This window comes from Rhineura floridana, chromosome 14 (genome assembly GCF_030035675.1).
Source record: "Rhineura floridana isolate rRhiFlo1 chromosome 14, rRhiFlo1.hap2, whole genome shotgun sequence".
NCBI lineage: Eukaryota > Metazoa > Chordata > Lepidosauria > Squamata > Rhineuridae > Rhineura > Rhineura floridana.
Genome location: NC_084493.1, coordinates 3,881,809 through 3,908,483, shown reverse-complemented (window position 1 = coordinate 3,908,483; position 26,675 = coordinate 3,881,809). Strand labels below are relative to the sequence as shown.

At 45.6% G+C, this 26,675-nt stretch overlaps 1 protein-coding gene across 1 annotated transcript in view; it reads right to left on the bottom strand.

The window, feature by feature from the left end:
• The window catches only part of IGDCC3 (immunoglobulin superfamily DCC subclass member 3), a 120,735-nt gene that overhangs the window by 27,065 nt on the left and 66,995 nt on the right, over positions 1-26,675 (bottom strand). The window contains exons 3-7 of the mRNA XM_061595636.1: positions 22,451-22,595; positions 20,199-20,329; positions 17,574-17,711; positions 15,946-16,104; positions 6,339-6,504 (exon numbers count right to left, since the gene is read on the bottom strand). Of these exons, the coding sequence (XP_061451620.1) occupies positions 6,339-6,504; positions 15,946-16,104; positions 17,574-17,711; positions 20,199-20,329; positions 22,451-22,595 (739 nt within the window). The remainder of the gene's footprint in view (positions 1-6,338; positions 6,505-15,945; positions 16,105-17,573; positions 17,712-20,198; positions 20,330-22,450; positions 22,596-26,675) is intronic.

Sequence of the window (26,675 nt, the reverse complement as noted above, 5' to 3'; positions counted from 1 at the left end):
GCAGACGTCCCTAGCAGCCAATCAGCATGAAAGAGGAGGCTGTATGTTAGCTACTGAGAAGAGTCTTCTCAGTGGCTGACTCACCTTCTTTCACTCCGATTGGCTCCAATCAGCACAGAAGGACAAGGACTCTTCTCAGTAGCTAACATGCTCCCTTTTCATTATGATTGGCTCGTACATAGGCACCCAGCTGGGACCCTGGTCCTAAAAAGATAACAGGTTTATGACCACCAGCCCTGGCTACAAATGGGGGGTGTAGCTGGGCTAGAAAAAAATATATTGTCAGCAGCTTTCAAACATCTGCAAGTCAGGGTAGTCCAAGCTTCCGAATTTTGCTCCAAGAGTCAAACACAGCTACTCATTTGGAAGGGGGACCTGCAAGACTCTCTCTCTCTCTCTGTAAGCGTATAATAACCCGTGGAGACCGGTGGCTCCAGTGTCAATGGGCCAGTGAATCTGCTTCGGGTTTTAGACCAAACTTTTACCATTCGCCATTGACATCAGAGCCATCAGTCTCCACTGGTAATAACTCTTAGCATTTATACAGCACCCTGTTAAGGATTATACCTGTATTTACATTGCAAACGGACTGCAATGCGGGGGGAGATAAATAAGGCTGGAAGGGTGGTCTAGTTAAGGCAAAGGCCATAGGGCTCTAGTGCAGGGAGAGCCTATGACCTTCCAGATGTTTTTGGACTACAATTCCCATCCACATCCCTGGCCATTGGTTTTGCTGTCTGGGGCTGATGGAAGTTGGGAGCCCCAACAGCAGCTGGGAAGCTACAGAGGTTCCCTGTTCCTTCTCGGGGGGGGGGACCATCCAGGGAAGGAAGGCTGGAAATTGAGACAGAGAGAGATGTTGCTTCAGCAGTGAAGCAGCTCAGACCCAGAGCTTATATAAGAGCTGGAAGCTCCGCCCCTTCGTAGTTCAGGGCTCTGCTTGTGGATTTCCTATTGGGGCATCTGGCTGGCCAAGGTACGCTGGACTAGATGGGCCTTTGGCTTGATCTTGCAGGGCTCTTCCTATGTTCTTACAACAATTACGGAGAAATCTCAGCTGGGAATTTTGAGAAGCTTCCACAGAAAAAGAACTCCACTGAGTTTGACCCAATGCTTTTAATCTAGCTTCCTTTTCTACCATGTATTGTTTCTAGGAAGTGGGGGGGGGGGAGAAAGATTGCATTGCTATTGTCTAATTGTATTATTTTAAACTGAGTTTGAATTATTTTAACTGTATCTATGAATGGTTTTAATACTGTAAACAGTTTAATTCTATTTTAATCTAGGCTTTTGTGTGTTTTTAATTATACGTGTTCTTTTATCTGGAAGCCGCCGTGAGTTCCAGTTTTGGAAAAAGGGCGGGGTAAAAAACAATGATAGTAAATAAATAAATAAATAATAACGATCACTCAGTCAATTAGCAAACAGTCCAACCTGGGATGGATTGCTCTTCCCCAGTTTTCATTCTCTTCCCCTCTCTTCTGATCAACAACAAAAAAGGAAATCCTTCAAGGGTGTTTCAGTCTTTTTATTACTATATGATGAGTTTTAATCCAAATGACATTTTCAGCAGGGGAAAGCATGTAATCTAATCAAAAGGCTCTGGCTGCAGTTTTGTTGGACTCATTATGGCGAGATAAGAGATCTCATCATTATGCAGACAAATATTTTCTCCCCCCCCCCGCCTCATGTGGACATCCGAAGGCCACTTTGCAAACGGATTCTGCTTGGAACTAAGTGGGCTATGGTGTTTAGTCATGCACAGAAGAATGAAACAAAGGGATTAGGCGCAGGGGGAAAAGGAAAGAGAAATGCTGACTTCTTCCTTACAGCTCTTCCTCTCCAATAACATTCAGCCCATCAGAAATGGCTAAAATGACTTTTGCTCAGTGTCACCTGTTTGAAAATGACCAGCAACACGGATATGTAGGTTGCAGGAAACTTACCACAAGTAAGAAGATTGTTCATCTAGATCAGTCACTTTCATAGTGTGTCTGCAAAACCCCAAATGGTCCTTGGAAACTTATTAAGGGGTTCCTCCATGAAAGCTTCATGTTTCCCCCCACGGCAACTAACCAATCCTGCAGGGAATTGCTGGGGGGTGGGGTGAGGTTATTCTCCCAGTTCACCATGGGGGGATTAGATGAGGCCAGTAAGCTCCACTGGAACAGACTAGGTACCCTAGAACATGCTCCATTTATTCATTCATTTATTTATTATTTTATGTATTTATTATTTTATTTATATCCCACCCTTCCTCCCAGCAGGAGCCCAGTTATCATCTGTAAGGAGCAGGAATTCTATGGCGGACATACAGAGGTTGTTTTCAAGGCCAGGCAGTGCAGAAAATGTCCTCTGAAAGTTTAAAATACACTGGAGAGTCAGTGTGGTGTAGTGGTTAAAGTGTCAAAGCTAGAACTGGGCGGACTTGGGGTCAAATTCCTGCTCATCCACATAAACCTCACTGGGGTGATCTAAACCTTGCTGTGATCTCTCAGTCTGATCTACCTGACAGGGTTACTGTGAGGATAAAAGAGAGGCTAGGGTGTGGCAGGGCAGAGTGGGTGGAAAGACACCATCTATGTTGACCTAAGCTCCTAGGAGGAAAAATGAGCTATAAGTGGAAAAAAATATGCCCACTAATGGAGCTTAGTATTGTTTCCACCAGCCTTTGCCAACCCAGTGTCCTCCAGATCTTTTGCACTTCAACGTCTATCAGCGCAACCATGCTGGCTGGGGATGATAGGAGGTTTTTGTTTTGTGTTTTTTTTGGTAATTTAATTTTTATTGATTTTACAAACTGAACAGATTCTATTGCAAACACATCTGTTGAAATTTGGAAAAACATAAATAGAATGTATCTCAAAATAAGAAATAAATCCACCCTGTTTCCTTTTAACCAAAGGAAACTACCACAAAGAGAACCAAACATAATCAAGCCAAAAAATAAAACGACTATCATCTGCCTCCGCAACCCATCCCCGCCTGTCATGGCAATATCTAGAAAATGAATTTTACAGACATCCTATATCAATAATAATTATTTACAATTATTAAGGAATCTCTGATCGGAAGAGTCCTTCACAAAACAATTTGTTTTAAAAACTTTTGATGATAAAATAATGGTGCTAATGATGATAGGTTGGACAATAACTTCTTTCCCCAGCAGCGCCAGCTCAGAATCAGCGTCTTGGTAAATGGTCTCCCCCCCATCCTTGCCATGTAGGTTTCAATGTGTTCCTGAGTTGTAGTCCATAATATCTGGAGGGCATCAGGTTAGGGAAGGCTGTGAAACCAGTGCTTTCCAAACGGTGCTCTGGGGAGTCCCGAGGGCCCTCAGAAGCTTATCTGGGGTTACCCAAGAATCACAGGTGGGAAGAGCTCTGCTGTACTCAGGTTCTACTTGAGGGTTTCCACAGAGGCATCTGGTTGAGCACTGTGAGAACAAGATGCTGAGATAGAAGGTGCCCCTTTGTCCTGATCCAGCAAAACGGCTCTTCTTAGGTTCTTAAGACCAGTAACGGTGGACAAGCTCTTTCCACGCTACCTTCCCCTTTTGGGTGCATCCACAGGAGAGGACAAGGTGTGTTCTAAGACACGATCCTGACAGGCCGTGCCCAGGCACTCTAGAGTATGCCCCCCAAATTCTCTATATTATTATTATTATTATTATTATTTACATTTGTATACCGCCCCATAGCCGAAGCTTTCTGGGCGGTTCACAGCAATTAAAACATTAAAAATAAATATACAAACTTAAAACACGTTTTTAAAAAAACAATTTAAAAACACATGCTAAAATGCCTGGGAGAAGAGGAAAGTCTTGACCTGGCACCGAAAAGATAACAGTGTTGGCACCAGGCGCACCTCAACAAGAGAATCATTCCATAATTTGGGGGCCGCCACTGAGAAGGCCCTCTCCCTTGTTGCCATCCTCCCAGCTTCCCTCCGAGTAGGCACCTGGAGGACGGCCTTGGATGTTGAGCATAGTTTACGGGTTAGGTCCTCATGGAGGTCTTTGGCACACAGGTCAAAGGCATGAAGGTTTCCTGAATGTAGAAAGTTTGAAAACCAGAGCCATATAAAGCATCTAGGAACCATGCCGAAAAAGCCAAGGGCAGCTGGATTGAGTTGGCTCGATCGATTCAGTGAAGCTTTTTTATTTCATTTTTCAAACACTCTTAAGTTAATGCAGGCACCCTCCGGATGGGAGGCTGATGTGAGCTGTAGCCCCAAACATCTGCAGGACCCCTAGTTGGAGAAGGCTGCCTCAATTCACATTGGAACCCGCAGCATGGCGCGTTGAGTGGCACTGGTTTCGCATAACCATTTCCTAGCAAGGGTTTAATGCTTTGCTTCCCGAATGCGCCCCAAATTGACCGTCACTCTCTGCACTTTTGAGATAATAAGGGACCTTGTGCCTGGCTTCCTTTGAATCTAGGCCTCTTATCTCGCCAGGGAATAGGTCTGTTGAAGAACCATATTTTCATGCTGTAGGATGGAGCTATATTTGTGTTGTGGAAATAGCAGGTCGGGATGAGCCTACTGGGAAAATTACTGATCAGGGGGCTTTGGTTTCTATGGAAATAACAGAGAACAATGTGGGAAATAATAACAGAGAGGGAGTGATGTGCCTGTAGGCGCATATAATCTCCTTAATGAGAAAAAAACAGTGTTAAGTATATTCATGGATGTGCACGAGCCTGAACAACAACAACAAACACATGAGCCAAAGCTCCTCGGGGGCACTTTTGTAGCCACAAACACCTCAGCATGCGGGGATTTCTCTGAGGTAAAGAAGACTCTAGAGAGCCAGTGTGGCATAGTGGTTGGACTACGTCCTGGGAGTCCAGGGTTCAAATCCCCACATAGCCATGAAGCTCACTGGGTGACCTTGGGCCAGTCACTGCCTCTCAGCCTCAGAGGAAGGCAATGGATACCGCTTACCACGAATACTCTATTCGTAGGGTCGCCATAAGTCGGGATCGACTTGAAGGCAACCCATTTCCATTTTCAAAGAAGACACTACTTGAGGGTGCACCTTCTGCAGATCCTGTGGCTGAATGCCACTAAAATCTGAGCACCTCTGAGCATGTGGGGAGTGCCTTCCCTTTACCCACAGGGTTATCTCCAAGTGTGGATTCCTTAGGCAGCCAACATGGGATCATCCACACCCAAGAAGGAGTTTATCAGCAGATGTGAAGGAACCCCAAGGTTTTCAGAAATGCAATAATATCTTTAGAAACAAAGACCCATGGCAGGGGTTCCCCCAACAACAGAAGACTGAGCAGGCTCAGTGGTCACAGAATGCCGGCTCACTGTTGCAAATGGTGTGGGGCTCGGTGGAATGGAGTATCCTGGAACAGAGTTGTGGGGAAAAAAACTAGCAAAATATGTGGGAGACCCATTCCCTCCCTCAATTTTTCCTTTTTTCCCCCTTTCACACCTCTAACGCTGAAGAGGAGCATCCCACATTACAACCTATTGTTGCAGGTCCCAGTTGTTTAATAACCATCGTTAACCTTTGTGTAGTGCTTTCTTCAAAACACTTGACATGCATTATCTAGTCATAAGCCTTACAACAACCCTGCGAAGTAAGTTCAGCAGTATTATCCCCACACTGCCGATAGGGAGAGACTGAGGGTGAGCACAAGCGACTGGCTAAGGCCACCTAGCAAGTCCATGGGAACCTGCTAATTCACAGCTCAGTCTCTTGGCTGCTACGCTCTGCCAGACCTCTCTCCATTATGGCCGTGCAGGCAGGGGCTTGACGGGAGTTGTAGTTACCAACTTGGATAGCTTTAAGGATTATGGAGGATAAGGCTATTAGCAGCTACTAGCCACAATGGCCACTGTCTAAGGCAGTATGAATACCAGTTGCTGGGAACCGCAAGTGGGGAGGGTGCTATGAAGACTTACGTCTTGTTTGCAGTCTTCCAAATAGGCATCTGGTTGGCCAGTGCTAGAACAGGATGCTGGATTAGGTGGGCCACTGGCCTGATCCAGCAGGGCTCTTTTTATGCTCTAGTCCAAGACATCTGGAGGCACCAGGTTGGGGAAGGCTGCTTTGAAGGGACTGCACTTAACAGCACCCAAGACTCCTCTTACCAGCATAATATCATTTTTATCTATGCGCTCTCTCTCTCTCTCACACACACGGTAAACTGAGGCTGCAGGATGCACTTTTCTGGCCTGAGGTGTTCCTTGTGGCTCCACGATGGAGAAAGTGAGTCTGCTTCTCCCCAGTCTTATGTCGGGCATCCTGTTCGCTTGGTGTCCCCACCCCCAGCCCACCTCACCCCCAACACCTCTTAACATCCGCACAGAAGGGGTTTTACCTGTTGTTGTTCTTCAGCTTAATGTGGTCTGTAGGTTCCAAAATCTGCCCATTCTTCAACCATGTTATCTGTGGAGGAGGTTCCCCCTGCGCCAAGCAGGTGAAGATGGCGGTGGTCCCCACGGGCCGGGAAATAGACTGAGGGTGCTGGACGAATTCTGCAGGGGCTGCAAAAGGAAAGGAGGAAAAGGGGGAAAGATGAGGTCCGTTTCTTGATGGGGGTTTTTAGGGCGGGAGGGAAGACAACCAAACTACAATGCTTTTCCTGTGCAGGACTCCGTGAAATGAATGGGCGCTGCCAGAATGAGCATCACCATGGCAGATGCCAGGCCCCCAGCGCCCTGGAAGGGACTATCCTTGATGCCTACCATGGCCTCCATTTAAAGACAACATTGTTCCTTTTATTTATTTATTTATTTATTTAAAAGCTTTTATAAACTACTTAATATTTCAAAATAGAGATATACAGTCTAAAAAAACATTAAAAAAAACCCTAAAAACCAATAAGCCAACAGTAAAAGCACAGTGTATAAAACCACACAAAAACATATAAAGCAGGAATTCAGAGGACTTGAACACATAAAAGAGGGTTCAATCTTACAGGTCAGGGAAAGCCTGGGCAAAAAGAGATGTCCTTACAAGACGTCTGAAACAGTTGCGGCTGGTGGCTCCATGTCAGTGGCGCAGTGGAATCTGCTCCAGGTTTAGTTTGAACTTTCAAGAAGCTGTCGAAGGTGTTGAAGCCGTTTGGACAGCTCCTTGAGAATTCAGACTAAAACCCAGAGAGGATTCCACTGCCCCACTGACATGGAGCCGCCAGCCGCCACTACTCTGAAGCAACTGATGCTTGCTTCTTTATATATGGCAGAGGGAAGGGCATTCTACAGTATAGGGGCAACAGCAGAAAATGCCTGTTTCGGGGCCACCACCCTATAATATTCCGTAGGGAACAGTGCCACAGGAAGAATTACCCCAGACGATCTAAGTGATCTTATAGGTCTGTACAGGGGCAGCAGTCAGTCTTTCAGGGAACCTGGTCCCCAAGATGTCCAGGGATATATAGATTAGAAACAAGTTCTCAGACGTTGGCCCAGTAGCTGATTGACAGGGAGAGCAGTTTCCTCTCAGCATAGGTGTAATATGTGCATATCCAAGTACTCCATTCAACAACCTCGCTGCAGCATTCTGCACCGGTTACAGCTTCTGGTTTAGTCCCAAAGCAAGCCTCTTAGCTCTGCCACTAGTGACCTGGAGCATTCTGGGAGACAGAGGGCAGCCACTCTCCAAAAAACATGGTTGCTGACCTGATTTTTGGGAGGAATCTGAGGCCAAGCCAAGATGGCAGCTGGAAGCTAAAGGTTTTTAAAGACCCAGCAGGAGTCTTAATTCATCCCTAGGGATGGGGGAGAAATTTGATTCAGTTTGCATTTAAAGCCTAATTCAACCAAGTTCGCACTTTCCAAAATAATGCAAGAAACGAAACACAGCCATCCTTTGAAATCCGCACTTTTGTGATACAGTTCTCCAACCAATGTTTACAAAAATGCACGTTAGGGAGGGAATGCATTATATTAGGCTAAATTGCCTTGCAAAATCATGTACATTAGGAGAAAATTGCACTTTCAATGCAAACTAAGTCTAATTTCTCCCCCATCCCTAGTTGGAGGAGGTCAGGATCCAGTTTCCCACCTCTAGAGTCACAACACCGAACTAGGTGGCCCAATGGGTCTGACTCAGTACAAGGAGCTTCCTACGTTCAGTTGATCTTGATTAAGCACTGTAGCAAAAAGCTTTTATTCTGAAGGCTATAATGGAAATAAGGGATAATAGAACCCTAATGAACACTTGAAGGGAGAAGGCTCATGTCAAAAAGCTTAAATCTACTCTCCAGAAATATTTAAAATAAATGCATTAATCATGAGACGGGGGGAAATGTCAGCAGGGCTGCTGAGAGAAGGGGGCAATTTGCACGAGGGTCTAGCCATTGCGGGGAGAAGGAGGGCATGGAGGGTGTGTGTGTATATGTATGGGGGAATAACCATCACCAGGGTGCTCACACGGACCAAGCCACTCGCCTGAGATTCCAGGAATCTCATAAGCAACTCTGCCAGGTCTTCCAGATGTTGTTGGATTCCAGCCCCATCAACCCTGATCATTGGCCATGTTGGTTGGGGCTGACGGGAGCTGGGAGGAGGGATGGGCGGGTGAGAAATTAGATTCAGTTCGCATTTCAAGCTGAATCTATCAAACTCGCACTTTCCGAGACAACTTGAGAATCGAAACACAGCCATCCTTTGAAATGTGCACTTATTTGAATTTTGCAGTGCAGTTTGCCAACCAAAGTTTACAAAAATGCCTATGTTAGGGGAAAGGATGCATAAAAATGAATGTATGCGTGAAAATGACATACAAAAATGCATTTATACGATGAGAAACCGCTTGCAAAAATGCGTTCATTAGTCAAAACTGCCAGCAAAAATGAGTTTATTAGGAGAAAGTCGCACTACAATACTGATGAATTTTCATCAGGATTTCTTTTTTAAATATTCGCAAATTGCTGCAGAAATGTGGAGAACTGAATTGAAGATTGGAACAAATGAGAAACTGAGAGGATCAAAACTGACAGATCTTTCCATCCCTAGTGGGGAGTCCAACAACATTTGAAGGGCACCCTGTTGGCTCACCCCTGCGTTAGCCACATGGGAGAGGGGTTCAAAGGATGGCAAAAACAATTCTTTTCAAGAAGGTTGGTGTGCATGCATGTGTGTGACTGACACCTCTAAATGCTCCCTTGTAAAGGAGTAAGATCATAAGAAGAGCCCAAAACCACTGAAGGCGAGTGCAACCTGGCGCCAGTGAGGGGTGCAGCTGGGGACAGTGGCAGTGGCCTGAGCAGAGCCCCAGAGGCCAGACAGAAGCCTAGAGAGCCATAGGCTCTCTCCAATGCAGAAACTACAGGAAGGGGAACACAGTGGGCTTGTGAGAAGATGGGCTTTGGGAGAGTCTGTTCATCAAAGGAACCGTCCAAAAATGTATGCGCAAGATGGAATCTCAGGGTTATAGCCAATGTTAATCCTACTCAGAGCAGACCCATTGGAGCTTTATGAAGATGACTACCTTACAGTGCTGTCATTGATTTCAATGGGTCTACTCTAAGCAGGACTAGCACTGTCTATGACCCTCATTTTCTTTTCTTTTCTAAACTCTCTGCATCTTTCAGGGTAAACGGAAGCATCAGTGAGAGGACGCTGGTGCCCATCTGGACATTTGCCAACCCGTCAGTCTCTTACGACACCAAATGCTTAATTGGAAAGAATGGAAAGATTAAAAACGGGGAGGGGGAGGGAATGATCACTTTTTCTTTGCCAGTGCAATCTGCTCCTCTCTCTTCCTCCCCCAAAGGAACGTCCCTTGTTTTTGCCTTTATATGCCTTTCAGTTGTTAACTACTCCTCAGGATGAAAATAACTTGCACTGTCTAAGGTCACAGATTCTAGAAGGATATAGGAAACTTGTCTATTGTAAGGATCAAAGAAGGGAGATCAAAAGGACCCTGCAAGGGTGAGGGAAGACAGACAAAAGAAACAGGCTTCAAGTTTAGTAGAGGGAGAGGCTCCCCTGCAAAGACATTGATTATAATACCACCATGTTAAGTTGGCCTAAAAGATCATGATTTCAAGGGATTGAATAAACATTCGGCTAAAGCAGCTATATGATGTTTGGGCCTATAACTCCCAACAGCCCCAGTGAGCACTTTGGTGCTGGACTGTGGATACAGTTGGGAAAGAAATTCCACTCAGTTCACATTTAAAGCCGAATCTATCAAATCTGCACTTTCCAAAACAATACGAGAACTGAAACACAGTCATCTTTCAAGATTTGCACCTCTCTGCCTTTTGCATTGCAGTTCTCCAACCATACAAAAATTTGGATATTAGGGGAAAGTGCGCATAAAAATGACTATATCAGTGAAGATAACATACAAAAAGGCATTATATTAGGAGAAATTGCTTGCAAAAATATGTATTTTAGTCAAAATGACATACAAAAGTATGTTTTATTATTTCTGCAGAAATGTGGAAAACTGAATTCCAAACTGGAAAAATGAGAAACTCAGAGAACTGAAACTGACAGATCCTTCCACCTCTAGCTGGGGGTGATGTGAGTTGTAGTTCAACAGGTGTAGTCCAACAACATCTGAAGGGTACCAAGTTGGGGTTGGGCTGAGCTGCAGAGTGAAGACATAAAAGGCAAAAGTCTTCTCTCTACCCAGGCTCTAGCTTTTGAGACCTGGAATGGGGTCCCCACAGTGTGCAGGCAAACTGCCTACACACTTAGTTGGATAGACAGTATACCAACATAATGAATGAATGAACTCTTCTGCCAAGCTTGTTCTATGTTACTGTCAAAAGAACAGTCTTTTATACTTTAGAAAAGAATACCAGATTTGCAAAGGTAGCATCTAAGTCAGCAGTTCCCAAACCATGGCCCATGAGCTTCATCTAGATGGTCCATGGCACGTCTGTGGGTTTGTGGCTGAAAACGGGAATCCATTGCATTGCACATTCATATTGATTTGTAATTGTGTTTTGTTGCTTCTTTTAGCTCGTATTTTATTGCATGACAGTTTGAATTCTATGGAACTATCAATACCTCGGCACAGTCCTTAACCAAAATGGAGACAATAGTCAAGAAATCAGAAGAAGGCTAGGACTGGGGAGGGCAGCTATGAGAGAACCAGAAAAGGTCCTCAAATGCAAAGATGTATCACTGAACACTCTAAAGTCATCATTCAGACTGTGGTATTCCCGATCTCTATGTATGGATGAGAAAGTTGGACAGTGAAAAAAGTGGGTAAGAGAAAAATCAACTCGTTTGAAATGTGGTGTTGGAGGAGAGCTTTGTGCATACCATGGACCGTGAAAAAGACAAATAATTGGGTGTTAGAACAAATTAAACCAGAACTGTCACTAGAAGCTATATTGATGAAACTGAGGTTATCATACTTTGGTCACATAATGAGAAGACATGATTCACTAGAAAATACAATAATGCTGGGAAAAACAGAAGGGAGTAGAAAAAGAGGAAGACCAAACAAGAGATGGATTGATTCCATAAAGGAAGCCACAGACCTGAACTTGCAAGATCTGAACAGGGTGGTTCATGACAGATGCTATTGGAGGTCACTGATTCATAGGGTCGCCATAAGTTGTAATCGACTTGAAGGCACATAACAACAACAAAAACAGTTGCAACAACAGGCATGAAAACCGTTAAAAGGTCTGCCAAGACCCTCAGTAATTTTCAAGTGGTCCATGGGGTAAAAAGGTTGGAAGCCACTGACCGCAACTTCTTTCAAGTGTGGGACAGGTCGGACATCATGTGATGCAAGAGGAGGACGCATAAGGTAAAGACTTGCTTTTTCCCTAGGCCTTTGATGGACTGCGCTGAGTTACTGTGCTGCCAAATCCTGTGGGAGCTTGTTTGTGCATGTCTGTGCGTTTATGTATATGACATGTAGGTGTTTGTATGAGGACGTTAAATGTTTTATATGAATGTCTAATGGTATAATGTATTTACGTTTTTAAATGTAAGTCACTTGGAGATGTTTTAGGTAAGAAGAAACCCATAGTCTAAATAACAACAACAACGATAGTAATAGTTAACAACTGGAATAGCACGTTTTCACGATGCTATTTCACGATCCCCCGCCCTTCATAGATCTAGGAAGACAGGAAGCTGCTTTCATACAAAGCCTGACCATTGGCCCACCTAGCTCAGTATCGTCGACACTGACAGGCAGCAGCTCTCCAGGGTTCCAGGCAGCAACATTCAAAGCCCTACCTGAAGATGGTGGAGACTGAACCTGGGCCCTAGATGCTCTGCCGCCGGGCTACAGCCCTCTCCCCAGTCATTTCGTTCCGCGCTCTCGGCCACTTCTCTGCAATCCAGAGCCTTTCGCATTGCGATCAGCTCCTGGCCGCGCTCCAGTCGCCTCCTGATTTACCGCATCCACACCTTCAACCTGCCCACTTGCAGTATGAGTTATCAACAAGCGTTATGCTGAACATCTTTTGCTTTCAAGATGCCATCTGTGTCCATCCGACGGCATGCGTGAGTTAGCAAAGACCGGCAAACAGACATCCCAGACACATTGGTGCCTACCAAATCAGCTCCCCGCTGTATAAATACATTATTCTCAGTGTTTTGAGAAAGTGGTGAGGGTGGAGAAGCACACCCTGGTTTGGGGAATGTTGTATAGGCCTATATGCAAAGACAACCCTTGAGCAGCTGGGCCGGAAAAAACATGATGGTATGGAAGGCGCGGAGCGCGAGGAGGAAGGAGAGGTCCTGCTGGGCTGCAGACAGGCACTTGCTCACCAGGTCACTTGCAAGGAGCAAGCCTGTCTTCAAGTGATGTAGGAAACTGCCGTATATTGAGCCAACCCATGTAGCTCACCATTGTGTACACAGGTCCTCAGAGGCTGCATGTGGCCCTCTAAGGCTCTCTACCTGGCCCTTGGGACTCTCCCCAGGCCATACCCTTCACTGTCCCTGCTTCACTCCCTCATTGAGTATTTTGGCCCAGCTGGAATCTGTTCTTGAACTGCATGAATGCCTCTTGTTTCCCTGGAGGGTGAACAGAGAGGGGTGGGTGGATGTGTGTGTAGAAACTCACCTCCTGTAGAAAGGTAAAAATTACATTTGTTGCTCTGCCCACTTTTGCATCTGGTCCCCGCCCACCACTGCCAAGTAGCCCCCAAAAAGGTGGCCCAGAAGGGAAGGTGGCCCCCAGGCGGAATTATCTTATTTATTGATCCTTTAAATTTCTATCCCTCCCTTCCTCCCAAAGGAATGAGGTTTCCCACTCCGGTCCACGGGGCTCTGCAGGGGTTCAGAGAGGAGTCTTTGCAATCCTATCTGAAGGTCCCAGGGATTAAACCTCAAAACTTCTCCATGCCCTACCAGTGAAGCTTCATATATGATTTTATTTTTTTAGGCCACAACTGACTGGGGATGATCCTTTGGTGGACTTGTTTGCAAACCTGCAGCAAAAAACGGCAGGGTGATGCCAAGTACCCAAGGAAGGGGGTTTGCACACGAAGCTGTGTCCAAAAGAAGGATATAATAAGCCGAAGGCACTAGCAGGCCCCGAAGTAAATGGCAGGTGAGCGAGCGAGCCAGAGAAAGTAAACCTAGTGCCTTGCCGTCCCTGTGAAAATGTCCAATTAGGCCGTTCAGGTGGGAAAGATATAATTTTAGATTCAGAGGCTCATCAAGCCCAGCAGTTAACGAGCAAAGCTGATGAGAATGTGGGGCTGCTTGAAACGGGCTACTTCAAAGACGAAGCGAGGGCTCGTAATCAGGAAAAGGATTAGCACCATTCAGCTCTGTGCTGCCAGCTGTGCATGGGCCCCTTTTCTCTTTCTCCCCCAACCCCCCACCCAGCCCGCAAAAGGCATTCTCTTTGCAGAAACTTCACCATGGAGACTGGATGCTCAGCAAACATTTGAGAAACTCCTTTTCGGGCATCAGTGGCCAAGGTCATTAAAAGTGGCTTTTCGGAACCGTTGTTAGGGAGTTTTGTGGGGAGGGGGAGAGAGCGCATATTTCCCTGGTGCGCAGACCACACAGCATAGGAGTTTAGTCCCAAGGCTGATGGGAGGCATGGAAGGATTAAACCGAGCCCCCTTACTAAATTTTCAACTTGCTTTTTTTCTTTTCCAAAACAAAAGGAAAAAGTAGGTTTCTAGCCCCTTCACTTATGGAGAGGGAAGGAAATATGGGTAGGCAGAATTCTGTCCAATTGCTCAGTAGGAAATCAACCCCAGCATTCTCTGGCCAACAAGCGCAGCGCAATGGCGGGCTGCTGAAGGTATTTAAAAATGTAATGTACTGCCTTCAAGTCGATTCCAACTTATGGAGACCCTATGAATAGGGTTTTCATGAGGCTGAGAGGCAGTCTGGCCCAAAGTCACCCAGTGAGTTATTTGTCCTAGCCAAATTTTGTAGGTTTAGGGGATGGAGATAGGCCCAGTGGTTGGTCTGGATATTGCAATAAGTGCCAAATGCTGCAGCATGATTGTTAACAAAAGTGAGACCCTGTCAGCATATTACATCTCTGCTCGGAGGGCTGTACTTATTGCCAATTTGTTACCAGGACAAATTCAAGTTGCTACTACTGGTATATTAAGACTGCAAGCCAAAACATGTTTACTCAGAAGTAAGCTCCATTGGGTCCTATGGGACTTACTCCCAGGTAAGTGTGTGTTGGATTGTAGCCTAAGTCATGAATAGATTGGGGCCAGGTTACTTATAGGATTGCCTTACCCCAGATGTGCCCATTCAACTCCTACGATTTGCGGAACTTGGAAAAGTGCCATATAATGTTCATTCTGTGCTTGCAAGGAATTGATCCTCCAGTGTGGCAGCACTGAAACTTTGGAACTCCCTGCCCATTGATATTAGGCAGGTGCAGCCATTGTACCATTTTCATCAACTGCTAAAACATTTTTGTTTAAGCAAGCCTATTCACACGTAAATTTGACATGTATTCGAATATGAAATATTATTTTATAATGTATATTTCAAAACTGCTGATTTTATTTTGAAAAATCTTAAGCTAACTTGTTTTTAACACCTGGTTTTATAAGTAATTGTAATGTATATGTCACATTTTATGTAAACCACTTAGAGCAGGGGGTTCCCAAACTGTGGACCACAGACCACCAGTGGCCCATGAGCTTCATTCTGGTGGTCTTTAGTATGGGGTATAGCTTCTTTTACTTCTCACATTGAATTTATTGCATTACAGTTTTAATTCTATGAAATAAAGTGTAACACAGTAAAATACAATATAATAAGTAAAAGAAGCAATAGAAATGCAGTAAAAATCATACAGCCTCTAGCACATCACTGCAAAATTGCTTCAAGAGGCAGAAAAAGCATTAAGTTGTCCATGAAGACCATAAGCACTTTTCAAGTTGTCCACGTGGGGGGAAAGTTTGGGAACCACTGGCTTAGAGGCTTTGATGATTAACCAGTATATAAATTGTGTTAAATAAAAAAATAATAGACATTCCATGATACAAATGTGGGCCTGTTAAGCTGATCTTCAGAGGATGACTTCTAAGACACAGTTACAGTTTCTTTAAAAAGTCATTCATGGGGAAGTAGCTTCAACAAAGACAGGATATTTTCTCGTGCAACACCAGGAACAGTCTTAGCTTGGAATGTGCCACCTGTAAAATGCTGTTAGTGCAGAGTAGGAAGTGTAAGAGAGCCATTTTTAAACAGAGGGTGCATTCTGGTTGGTGTCACTTTTCTGTTCCATTTGCAGGAAATGCAAGGAAACAAACCTCGCTTTGCTTGTAAAAACAGCCATTCAGCGTCAGGCTACATACACATCATATATTTAAAGCGCATGCCTTCCTGCAAAGAATCTTGGGAAATGTAGTTTGTCAAGGGGGCCGGGAATTGTAGCCCTGTGAGGGGTACACTACAGATCCCAGAATCCTTTGTGGGAAGGCACGTGCTCTAAATGTGCTTTAAATATTTGGTGTGTACGCAGCCTTAGCAATTCAGTGATCCTCATCCCGGTTGCCTTACCTTGCACCACCAGCCTTCCTTGAGCCGTCCGCCTCACCCTTGTGCCAGGCTTATTGGCCGCACAGACGTAGATCCCAGAATGCTGCACTGTGAGGTCAGAAATCATCAGGTTGCCTGTCCCAAGGACCTGAATTCCTTCAACGCCAATTGGCCGACCATCTGGTTTGGGGAAAGACAGAATAAAATAACTCTCTGGATCTGTCCAGTCTTCGCGGCATGAAGGAATCTGGAACTAAACACACAAGGCGGCACGGCAAAGATGCTGAAATTTACTGTTTTTTATAAGATATGCAAGGGGACAGTGAGCTCATCACCCAGAAGTCAGCACCACAAGTTCCTGTATCCAACAGGTGGCCCAATAATACATACAGAATCATACAGATTCTGCTACAAATTCCTTCTTCCACAGTTATTTACTTCTTGCTATGTCTCCCCATTCTAACAGCCGTCCAATAATCCTGGGCTCTTTTTTTTTGCCACTTGTACTTTCCCAGCTCTCTACACAGTATATTTGGCTCGGCCTGAGGGCCTCTGATGGAGTCCAGACTGCAAACTGTATTGTCTACACTGACTGGCTGGGAAGGGCCCTAGCTCTGTGGCAGGACACCTGCTTCGAATGCAGAACGTCCCAGGTTCAATCCCTGGCATCTCCAGGAAGGGGGTGGGAAAGACTCCGGTCTGAAATCTTGGAGAGCTGCTGTCACTCAGTGTAGGCAGGACTCGGCTAGATGGGCCAATGGTCTGCTTCAGTAGACACCACACTAACTGCCAGGCAGGGCCCTAGCTCAGTGGCATAGCACCCGTTTTGCATGCAGAATGCCCCAGGTAAGCCTCCCTGCCTCAAAACCCTGGAATGCTGCAGTCAGCCAGGGTAGACTGGGGATGGGGAACCTGTAGCCCTCCAAAATGTGGTTGGACTCAAATCTCCCATCAGTCCCCACCAGCATAGCCAATGTGGTCAGGGATAAGGAAGCTATGGTCCAAAACCATCTAGATTATTGGTCTTTTTCGCAGGCCATGGTATGCGCAAAGCTCTCCTCCAACACCACATTTCAAATTAGATGATTTTTCTCTTATCTGCTTTTTACACTGTCCAACTTTCACATCCATACATAGAGATTGGGAATACCATGGTCTGAATGATCCTGACTTTAGTGTTCAGTGATACATCTTTGCATTTGAGGACCTTTTCTAGTTCTCTCATAGCTGCCCTCCCCAGTCCCAGCCTTCTTCTGATTTCTTGACTATTGTCTCCGTTTTGGTTAATCTGTGCCGAGGTATTGATCCTTGACAAGTTCAATGTCCTCATTGTCAACTGTAAAGTTACATAAATCTTCTCTTGTCATTACTTTAGTCTTCTTGACGTTCAGCTGTAGTCTTGCTACACTACACTACACTAGCTCTTAACAAAAATAAGACAAAAACATGACACAACCCCTCTGAACAACCAACCCAGTCTTTTACATACAAAACTAGCTGTTTCTTCCAGCCCATAATGGTCTTCGTAGGTTTGAAAAAAAGCAACAACTGTAAGCCACTGGATGAAATTCTGTCCAAACTGAAGTGATATCAAACCTCTCCATTCTCGTATTTGAATCCTACCACAAGGGCAGGCTCTGGTTACTTACCAAGCCGACTCCAGGAGACGATAGGCCTTGGGTTTCCTGTTGCAATGCATTCCAGGACTGCCGTCTGGTGCACAGTTAAGGTCAGGTTCTCTGGGCCCACGAGAATCATGGGATCCTTGTACACAGGAGAATGGGAACCTGTACAGGCAGACCAAGCATTACATGAGACATGGGCAGATGCCTTCCATGTAAAGTTTCAGAATTGCTGTGTCATCTCAAGGCTGGAGAAGAGAGGTAGCGCGGTGGCAGAACACCTGCTTTGCATGCAGAAGGTCCCAGGTTCAATCCCTGGCATCTCCAATTTGGCAGTGGTGGCTCCATGTTCGTGGGGCAGTGCTAAAGCACCTTGGACAGCTCCTTGAAAGTTTGGACTGAAACCTGGAGCAGATTCCACTGCCCCACTGAGATGGAGCCACGGGCCACCAATGGCGCGTGGAAAGATCCCTGTCTGAAATGGTGGGGAGCCACCACCGGTCAGTACAGAGACAATACTGAGCTGGATGGATTTGGTATCAGTTAGGTCCCTCTGTTAACTAGAAGCATCCGTAGCTCAGTGGTAGAGCCTCTGCCTTGCATGCAGGAGGTCCCAGGTTCAATCTCCAAGTTCAATCCCCAGCATCTCCAGAACGGACTGAAATCCTGGAGAGCTGCTACCAGCAGAGCTTGGAAAAGTTACTTTTTTTGAACTACAACTCCCATCAGCCCAATCCAGTGGCCATGCTGGCTGGGGCTGATGGGAGTTGTGGTTCAAAAAAGTAACTTTTCCAAGCTCTGGCTACCAGTCAGTCTACAAAGTACTGAATTAAGTGGACAAATGTCCAGATTCAACATTTATATCCTGCCCTTTCTCCCAGTAGGGAGGATCCAATTTATGTATTTTAGTCACACCACTTGGATGAAATCACTTTCATTCATAGTGAAACAAATAAAAATAAAACTTTGCAAGCCCTACTATGCCCTGTGCGCCACTATATAGGAAGCTGAGTCAGACCACCTTGACTGGCAGCAGTTCACACTGCTGTTGTCCACACTGACTGGCAGCAGCTCTCCAGGGTTTCAAGCAACTGTCTCTTCCCAGCCCTACCTGGAAATGTCATTGGGATTGAAAGTGGGACCTTCTGCATGCAAAGCAGATGCTCTGCTGCCGAGCCGTGACCCTCTCTCCTGACCCTGACACCAGGTCATCTGCCCACCCTGGATAGCTCCTCATGGGGTCATCTCAACTCCAGGATTTCTATTGGGGGAAACTGCCTACTCATCACCAAAAAGCAAGCGGGGCCAGCCTTCACCACAGAGGCATGAAAGGAATGCGCTTTCTGCCAAAGGTCAGCTTTGCCGCAAACAACAGATGGAAGCCCAAATCATTAGTGGCCCCAACGGCTGGTTTCCAGTTACATGCTGGTAAGCAGATGTGAGCTGTCAAGGCTGAAGGGAGGTGGCCCTTGATAGGAGAAGTGGCTTTCAAGAGGGCGCAAGGAGAAGGAAAGGTGCGCTTCCTAAGAAGAGGGCCAGGCCAAGATTCAGCACCCTGTCAGGCCCAGCACCAACGGTCAGGTTGGGCACTAGCTGAGAGCTCCAGGGCCCCAGAAGGGCATCTCACTGGCCTTACTTGGCTGTGGCACTACCCACCATTCTCTTCACTGGACCCCCAAACAGCGGTGGGCAAGTGGCAGTGTGCTTTCGAATGGAAGCCAACCTTCATGGTGGCTGTCTGCCACCTCAGTTTACCCCCAAATGCAATGCTCAGCGAGTGGTGTTGCTGCTGTGGCAGCAGTCGAAGAGGTCAAAAAATGTTGCGGGGCTGCGCTAGGGAGGGGTGTTTGGGGGCTCATTGGAGGCACTACGCCAAAGACCCCTGAAGTCTAGAGCTGGCTCTGCATCCTGTTCCCCAAAAATGGGGAACGTTTTCTGGTCAGTGGGCCAGATAGTAACCTCCCCAACCCCTGGTGGGCCACATTTGACAGGTGAGACAGCAGCCGGCCACCAGTCGACCACCAGATAGCAGAAAAGAAGGCAGGCAGGTACCCCAAACGCTCCTCACTCAATAGGCTTCCGTAGAGGAGTGGCCTTGAGGTAACAGTCTGGGAGTGAGAAAAGAGGCACCCTCCCAACCCTTTGGCTGTGTTCTCCTCTACACTCCGCTGCACTCCAGTAAACGGATTCCTAATTGCACACTTAATTGCATCCATGGGCTTTGCACAAATCTGAGGTTCTCAGATGGGTGGGAATTCCAGAGCTCCCACGGAGAATCCGCTGGCTTTACTGAGCAAAATGCTGAAGGAATTTCAACCATCTACCACTCGCCCCTGGCGAAACAGCTCTGTACACCTGCCCTGAGAAATCCTAACATCGCTGTTGTTTTAAATCTTTGACAGGCTGATGAGGGCAGTGGCCACAGGGACAGGAGAGAGAGTGTGTGGTAAACGGGGGCTCCAATTCAAGTGTCCCCCAAGTGGGTGCCCTCCATATATTTCAGACTGCAACTCTCATCAGGCCCAGCCATCCCGTCCCGTCTCATTTCTACCACAGCCCAAAGAGTTGCTGGTCTAATGGGAAATAAATGGGAAGGACATTGCCATTCATTCCCCTCAGCCCCACAGACAGACATACACCGCGTTGACCAACCTGATACGGTCAGCCTGGCTCCGCGGCTAAACTTCACATTGGCAATGTTGGTGGCGACGCAGTGGAAGATCCCAGCATCTTCAGCTTGGAGCCCAGTAATCTGCAAGACCCCCTTGGGCAGCAGAGTGTACCTAAAGGAGAAAAAAACAAGTCCACCACAATGAAAATGAAGGAGGAGGAGTTCAGCATAGTGATGGGTGCACCTGTTTTCAATCAAGGGTATTTAGAAGGAAAGAGACCTGCTCCAGGATGAGGTGGCAGAGTGCACCACTTCAAACTGCAGGCGGTTGGTGACATTTTTGAATGCTGCCCTATGTTTTTCTTTTAAGTGTTCCTTGCATGTAGAAACCCAGATCATCAGGCAAAGAATCTTTGTCCCTGTTAAGCTAGCTTTCTGTTTGCAGGGGGGGTTATTTTCTTTTGTTCTTATATGGAGCGGCATTCAGAGTTGGCATCTGACATCTGCAGTCTGAAGTGGCACAGTCCAGTCCAGTCCCTCAGATCCTGCCCCACATTCCCACCTTATTCATCTGCATTTGCAGACCAGATCAAACTCTGCTTTCTAGCAGAGGCCTGAGGGGAAATCTGATAAATGTTCAGTGGGGGAAAACAAACAAACCTGAACAATTGTTTGGTTTACCTGATCTTATAGACAGTTTGCTGCCGTTCCAGCATTTCAGTATTCAGTTGTTCATTCTCAATAGTTTTCCCTGCCTCAGAACGTGACTAAAAAGACTTTTATTTGTATGTGGTAAGCATGAGCAGAGTGAAAGTGGATTATTTCGATATTATACATATTTTTGTATCAATTTATTATTTGCAAGCCACTTTGAAGGCACTGTTAGAAAGCAATCAATTGGGGGGGAAATAGGCCGAAAAATTAACAAATAACTAAGGAAAGGAAAGTCCCCATTGATCTGGCACAGTGGAAAGGTAGCAGGCAGGTGATGGTGTGACTCTGAAGCTGTACCAAGTCTACAAACACAAACTGCATTGGTGAAATTTGTTCTGTGAATGGTCTGACGCGCGTTGAATAAGGGCATTTGATTCTAAGAACATCAGGCCAAAGGCCCATCATCTAACTCTCTTTTAAAGCCATCCACGTTGGTGAACATCATTATCTCCAGTGGGAGCACATTCCATAGTTTAACTGTGTGCTTTCCTTTGTCTGTCCTGAATATTCCAACATTCAGATTCATTTCAAAGAAAGCCATGCACAGACACACACCCTTGGCTTATAAAGGGATGGCTTTTTTTTCACTGGCCAATTTAATTGTCTCAGCCACTGGTTGGGGACAGTGTGAGCGTGGTGGGTTCTTGAACTGGAAATTTTCTTTGCTTAATATAAAATCAAGCTCAGTCCTGCTGTTATTCTGGAACACTGGCTTATAAACCCTACGGTTCTTCAAAACATATTTTCTTGAAATGCGCAGCCGTGAGAGGAATGCTGGTAATGTTCTGGGGCACACTCTCAGTTCAATGGTGAGGCCCAACCCATCTGGACAACGCCAAGAGCGATGCTCCCTAGAACACTTCCCAGAATCCTTTGCTACATGCAGGCCCTCTCAGAAGTCCAGAGAGGCCTGGACCACTTCCAGCTTTTGAAGCCCCTTGCCATAATAAAAATAAAAAATGATGACACATAAAAGCAAAATAAGGCACCCCGCAAAAAAAGAGTGAGTCACTTCTTTAGATTATCAGCTGATCTGCAAGGACATGTTCATCATCATCTTGTGCCATCAGAGCCAATATATTTTTAACAATATTTATGAATATCTTAAACTCTTTAATATCAGTTAATAATTTTTTTTTACCAAATGACATCTCTTACCTACAGCTCTAAGCTGAGACTTGTTCTTCATATGTATTATTTATTTATAAAAATATTTGTATACCTCTGTTTCATTAAAAACATCAAAGCAGTTTACAGCACAACAACCACAGAACAAAACACGATAAGAATACAATAAAAACAAAGGTCATCTGTTACGTCACATTTTCTTCCAATGTGTGTAAAAACAAGGTGCAAACTTATCAAATGCCAAAAAAATATTTCAACAGTCTAAATCTGAGGTGCCCTTTGAGTTCAAGACGCAGGCCAAATGGCCGTCTTGCCCCCACACCCCACCTGGCCCTGGTGACGTTCCACAACAGACATGCGGAACTGTCAATATGGAAAGGGTCCTTGGAAGATACGAAGTTTGAAAAGCTCCTCAAGGCTATTTAGAGTGAACCAGCCTCACTGTCCTTACCTGTCATTATCTGTATTGATGGGGTGATGGTTTTTCTGCCACATGATCACTGGCTCCGGCAAGCCATGGATTTGGCACTGAAACCGGGCAACTCCGCCTTCCTCCACCATTACACTCTGGGGGTGGATGTGGAACTCAGACATAGCTGAAGGGGAAAAGAAAGAAGGGAGAAATGAAAGGACAGTGCAGGATTGATGCTGCATTTGGAAGGCACACGTGTGGCAGCTGAGAAGTAACCCAAGCTTCTCAAAAATAGAGGCTACGCCAGCCTTTGCCAAGCTGGTGCTCTCAAGATGATTTGGACTGCGGCTCCCATCAGTGCCAGTATCATACGGCAGTGCTAACCGGGGCTGATGGATGTTGTACTCCAAAACATCTGGAGGGTGACAGCTTGGCAGAGGCTGGACCGTGCAGCCAAAAACTGAGGGCGGGACCTCACCAACTCATCCCACAAGCTCACCCTGCAGTCTCGGTTTATTGAGTTGCTAATCTTACAGCAGGCTCTTCCTTTGAAGAGTTCAGAGGGCTTTAACTGCAGCAAGGGTGGGGAACGGTCAAAGTGCACAGGGGCTTGCAGTAAGCACCCATCAGCTGATCGGCAGTTACATGGAGCTTACAGGCTCGGTTTGGATACAGCTAATTGGCAGTGGCAGTGATGCACACACTCTGGTGCTCTAGAGTGTTGCAGACGGGGGACTCTTTTGTGCAGCCAATCCCAGCGGAGATCACCATCAGCTGTGCCAGAAAGTTCCCAATGCCAGCAAGCTCCACTTGCAAAGGAACAACTGGGAGCTCACTGTAAGCACCCGGTTGTCTCTTTGTAGATGCCAGCTGTGGGGCAGGTGGCCGTAGTTTGGGGAAAACGGCCTCACAGGCCAAACGAGGCCTCCGGGTTGCTGGCTCCCCACTCCTGACCTATGGTACCTGGCTGTCAACTAGCATCAGCTGCTGCGATTGGCAGGCAGTATGAAGTCTCTAGATTGGCCAGGTCTGGATACTGCCCTATTCTCATTCAACAACAAAAACCCTCTTGTGGGTTGTAGCTCTCACAACTGATCTCAAGGCCTTGGGGCTGAAGAACAGAACCCACATCTGGATTTAGATATGGTTGTCGATGGTCCTGGATTGGCCTTAACACTAAGGCCCCATCCGCACTATACATTTAAAACAGTATTATACCACTTTAAACAATTATGGGTCCACACGCACAGCCCGAATCCTGGGAACTGTAGCTTCCTAAGGGTGCAGAGAGGTGTCAGGAGACCCCTGTTTCCCTCACAGAGCTACAATTCCCAGAGTAGTTTAACAATCAATCTCTCTTCCCAGGGGACTCTGGAAATTGTAGCTCTGTGAAGGGAATAGGGGGTCTCCTAATAACTCAGCAAGCTATAGTGCCCAGGATTCTTTGGGGGAAGCCATGGCTATTTAAAGTGGTATAATGCTACTTTAAAGGTATAGTGCAGATGGGGGTTTACATAGAACCACATTTAAGCATTTAAGCATGTTTATTTTTATTTAGCAAGATTTGTATATTGTTTAATTAAAATCTCTAAGCAGTTTCTATAAAATGAGATAAAATATTGATTAAAACAGACTTTAAAAACAGCAGATATAATAAAATTATCAAAATGTCGATAAAATCAACAGATTTTTAAAACAAGTGCACATAATAAAATCACATGTCTGGGTAGGCTTGCCTAAACAAGTTTTTAGCGGCATCAATAGTACAATGAAGGCACCTGCCTGGTATCAATAGGCAGAGAGTTCCAGAGGGTAGGTGCTGCCACGCTAAAAGATTCTCTTGAAACATTTATCTCTTGCACCTATTAAAAGGGGGTTGCTAGAAGAACTGTGTGTCTCAAACTATATGAACACTACCTCCCAAGCTCGAGACTAATTTGTAAATCAGCCCAACCCCAGACAAGTCATAAGAACACAAGAACAGCCTCCTAGATCAGCCCAAAGACCCATTTTCTTGTCCAGCACTCTGTTCTCCCAATGGTCAACCAGATGGGAAGCCTGCAAGCGGAACGTACATGTGAACAGCACTCTCCCCAACTGGGCTTCCCAGCAACTGGTATTAGAGACATAGTGGAGGGAGAACCTAGCCATCGGGGCTAGTAGCCATTGTATAGCCTTATCTTCCATGAATCTGGCTAATCCTCTTCTAAAGCCGTCCAAGCTGGTGGTCATCACTGCCTCTTGTGCGAGTGAATTCCAGAGCTCAACTACGCTCTGTGTGGACTTTCTTTTGTCTGTCCTGAACCTTCCAGCCTTCAGGTTCATTGGATGTCCACGAGTTCTAATGTTATGAGAGAGGGAGAAAAACTTTTCTCTCTCCATTTTCTCCATGCCATGCATAATTTTACACACTTCTGTCATGTCACCTCTTACTCGCCTTTTCTCTAAACGGAAAAGCCCCCAAATGCTGCAACCTTTCTCCATGGGGGAGTCGCTCCATCTCCTTGATCATTTGGGTTGCCCTTTTCTGAACTTTTTTCAGCTCTACAATACCCTTTTTGAGGATATTTTCATCCAAGCTCCTGAATCCAAAACCCCGTATTTTAATTGTGCCGCCTTCTCCTCCCCTTCCCACACAATGTCTCCTCACTTCACATTAACACACACGCACACACACACCCCTCTCAATCTCCTTTCTTCAACGCACATCAAAGATAATACATGTGCATCTCATTAAAGGAAAGAACCACAGACATGTCAGGAAGGATCCATCATTCATCTCCAGACTCCCATTGGGCTCCGACAGATGGGAGACTTCTTTTTTCGTTTCATACATTAAACATGGGACGTATCACCCTTCTCACATGCCCCTCTGTCATAAGCTTCAGCTCACTAAATAGGGAGGGTTTAGAAAATACAACATGCTGCTTGTGCTTTTAGGGGATTCACCATTATTCCTCTCTGGTCTTCTAACAACAGCCCCCCCCCAAAAAAAATCTGGTTTCAACTGGATTTTAATGTGATTGGAGAGCATTTTATTAAATTATGTAAGCTCCTCGAGCACTAATTGCATTTTATTGCATTAAGAAAAGTCCTCTAAACACCAATCGAACTGGTGTGGAGGTACAATAGGAATATACTTATTTTATTAGCATTTATTGCTATTATACAACAGTGAGGTTCAAAATAAACGTATTTTTAGCAGTGCTATTAATATTTTTATTAATTTTTACAATTTCAGATGTGAGGTAGCTAAAACTGATCACCCAAGACCTACCGGGCCAAGTTCAAAGTTCAAAGTTTGGGGTACAAAGCCCTATACAGGTTGGGACCAGGATACCTGAAAGACCGTCTTATGCCTTATACACCCAGTCGATCACTGGGCTCTGCAGGTGAGGGCCTCCTGCAGATACCATCTTATCAGGAGGTCTGTTCCACACAACATAGGAAATGGACCTTTAGTGTTGTGGCACCTACCCTATGGAATTCCCTATCCTTAAATATTAGACAGGCGCCATCTCTGTTATCTTTTCGGAGCCGACTGAAGACCTTCCTCTTTCAACAAGCCTTTTAAGTCAAGACCTTATCCCAGTCTGTGTTGGAATTGTTGTTTAAACTTTTTTTAAAAGATGTTTTTAAAGATGTTTTGTTTTAAAGTCTGTTTTTAAGATGTTTTAGAGTACTGTTAGTGTTTGGTTTGCCGCCCTGGGCTCCTATTGGGAGGAAGGGTGGGATATAAATTTAATAAATAACAATAGTTTTATTTTGAAGCTTGATTCCATGGTACTACATCTTAATGCAGTATAGTATTTTAAGGGTTAGGGTCCTTAGCTCTGGTTGTGTTTAGCTGATCTGGGATTACCCTGGGGTTGGTTGGAAGCTTATTGAGGGTTAATGAATGAGAAGCTTAGTAATGGAATACTGGAAGCTATCTAATACCAAGCCACTGCATTGGTCCATCTGGCTCCTGCCTGCACTGACTGGCGCAGCTGTCAGTCAGGGTTCTCTCCCAGCCCTACCTGGGGCTGCAGGGATTGAACTCAGGACCCGCTGCATGCAAAGCAGACACTCTATCACTGAGCTAAGGCCCTTTCCCTAAAAATCAGGGCTAGGTGTGTTCTCGATCAGAATCGCCATTCCCATTCAAGCACCATAACAGCGAGGCCTCAAAGAATGGCCACATTAATTGAGCCGGCACCCTAGAACGTGCCCACGAATCCTTTGCAGTCTATTGGAGCTCTTTAACAGACCAGTTGGCGTTGAA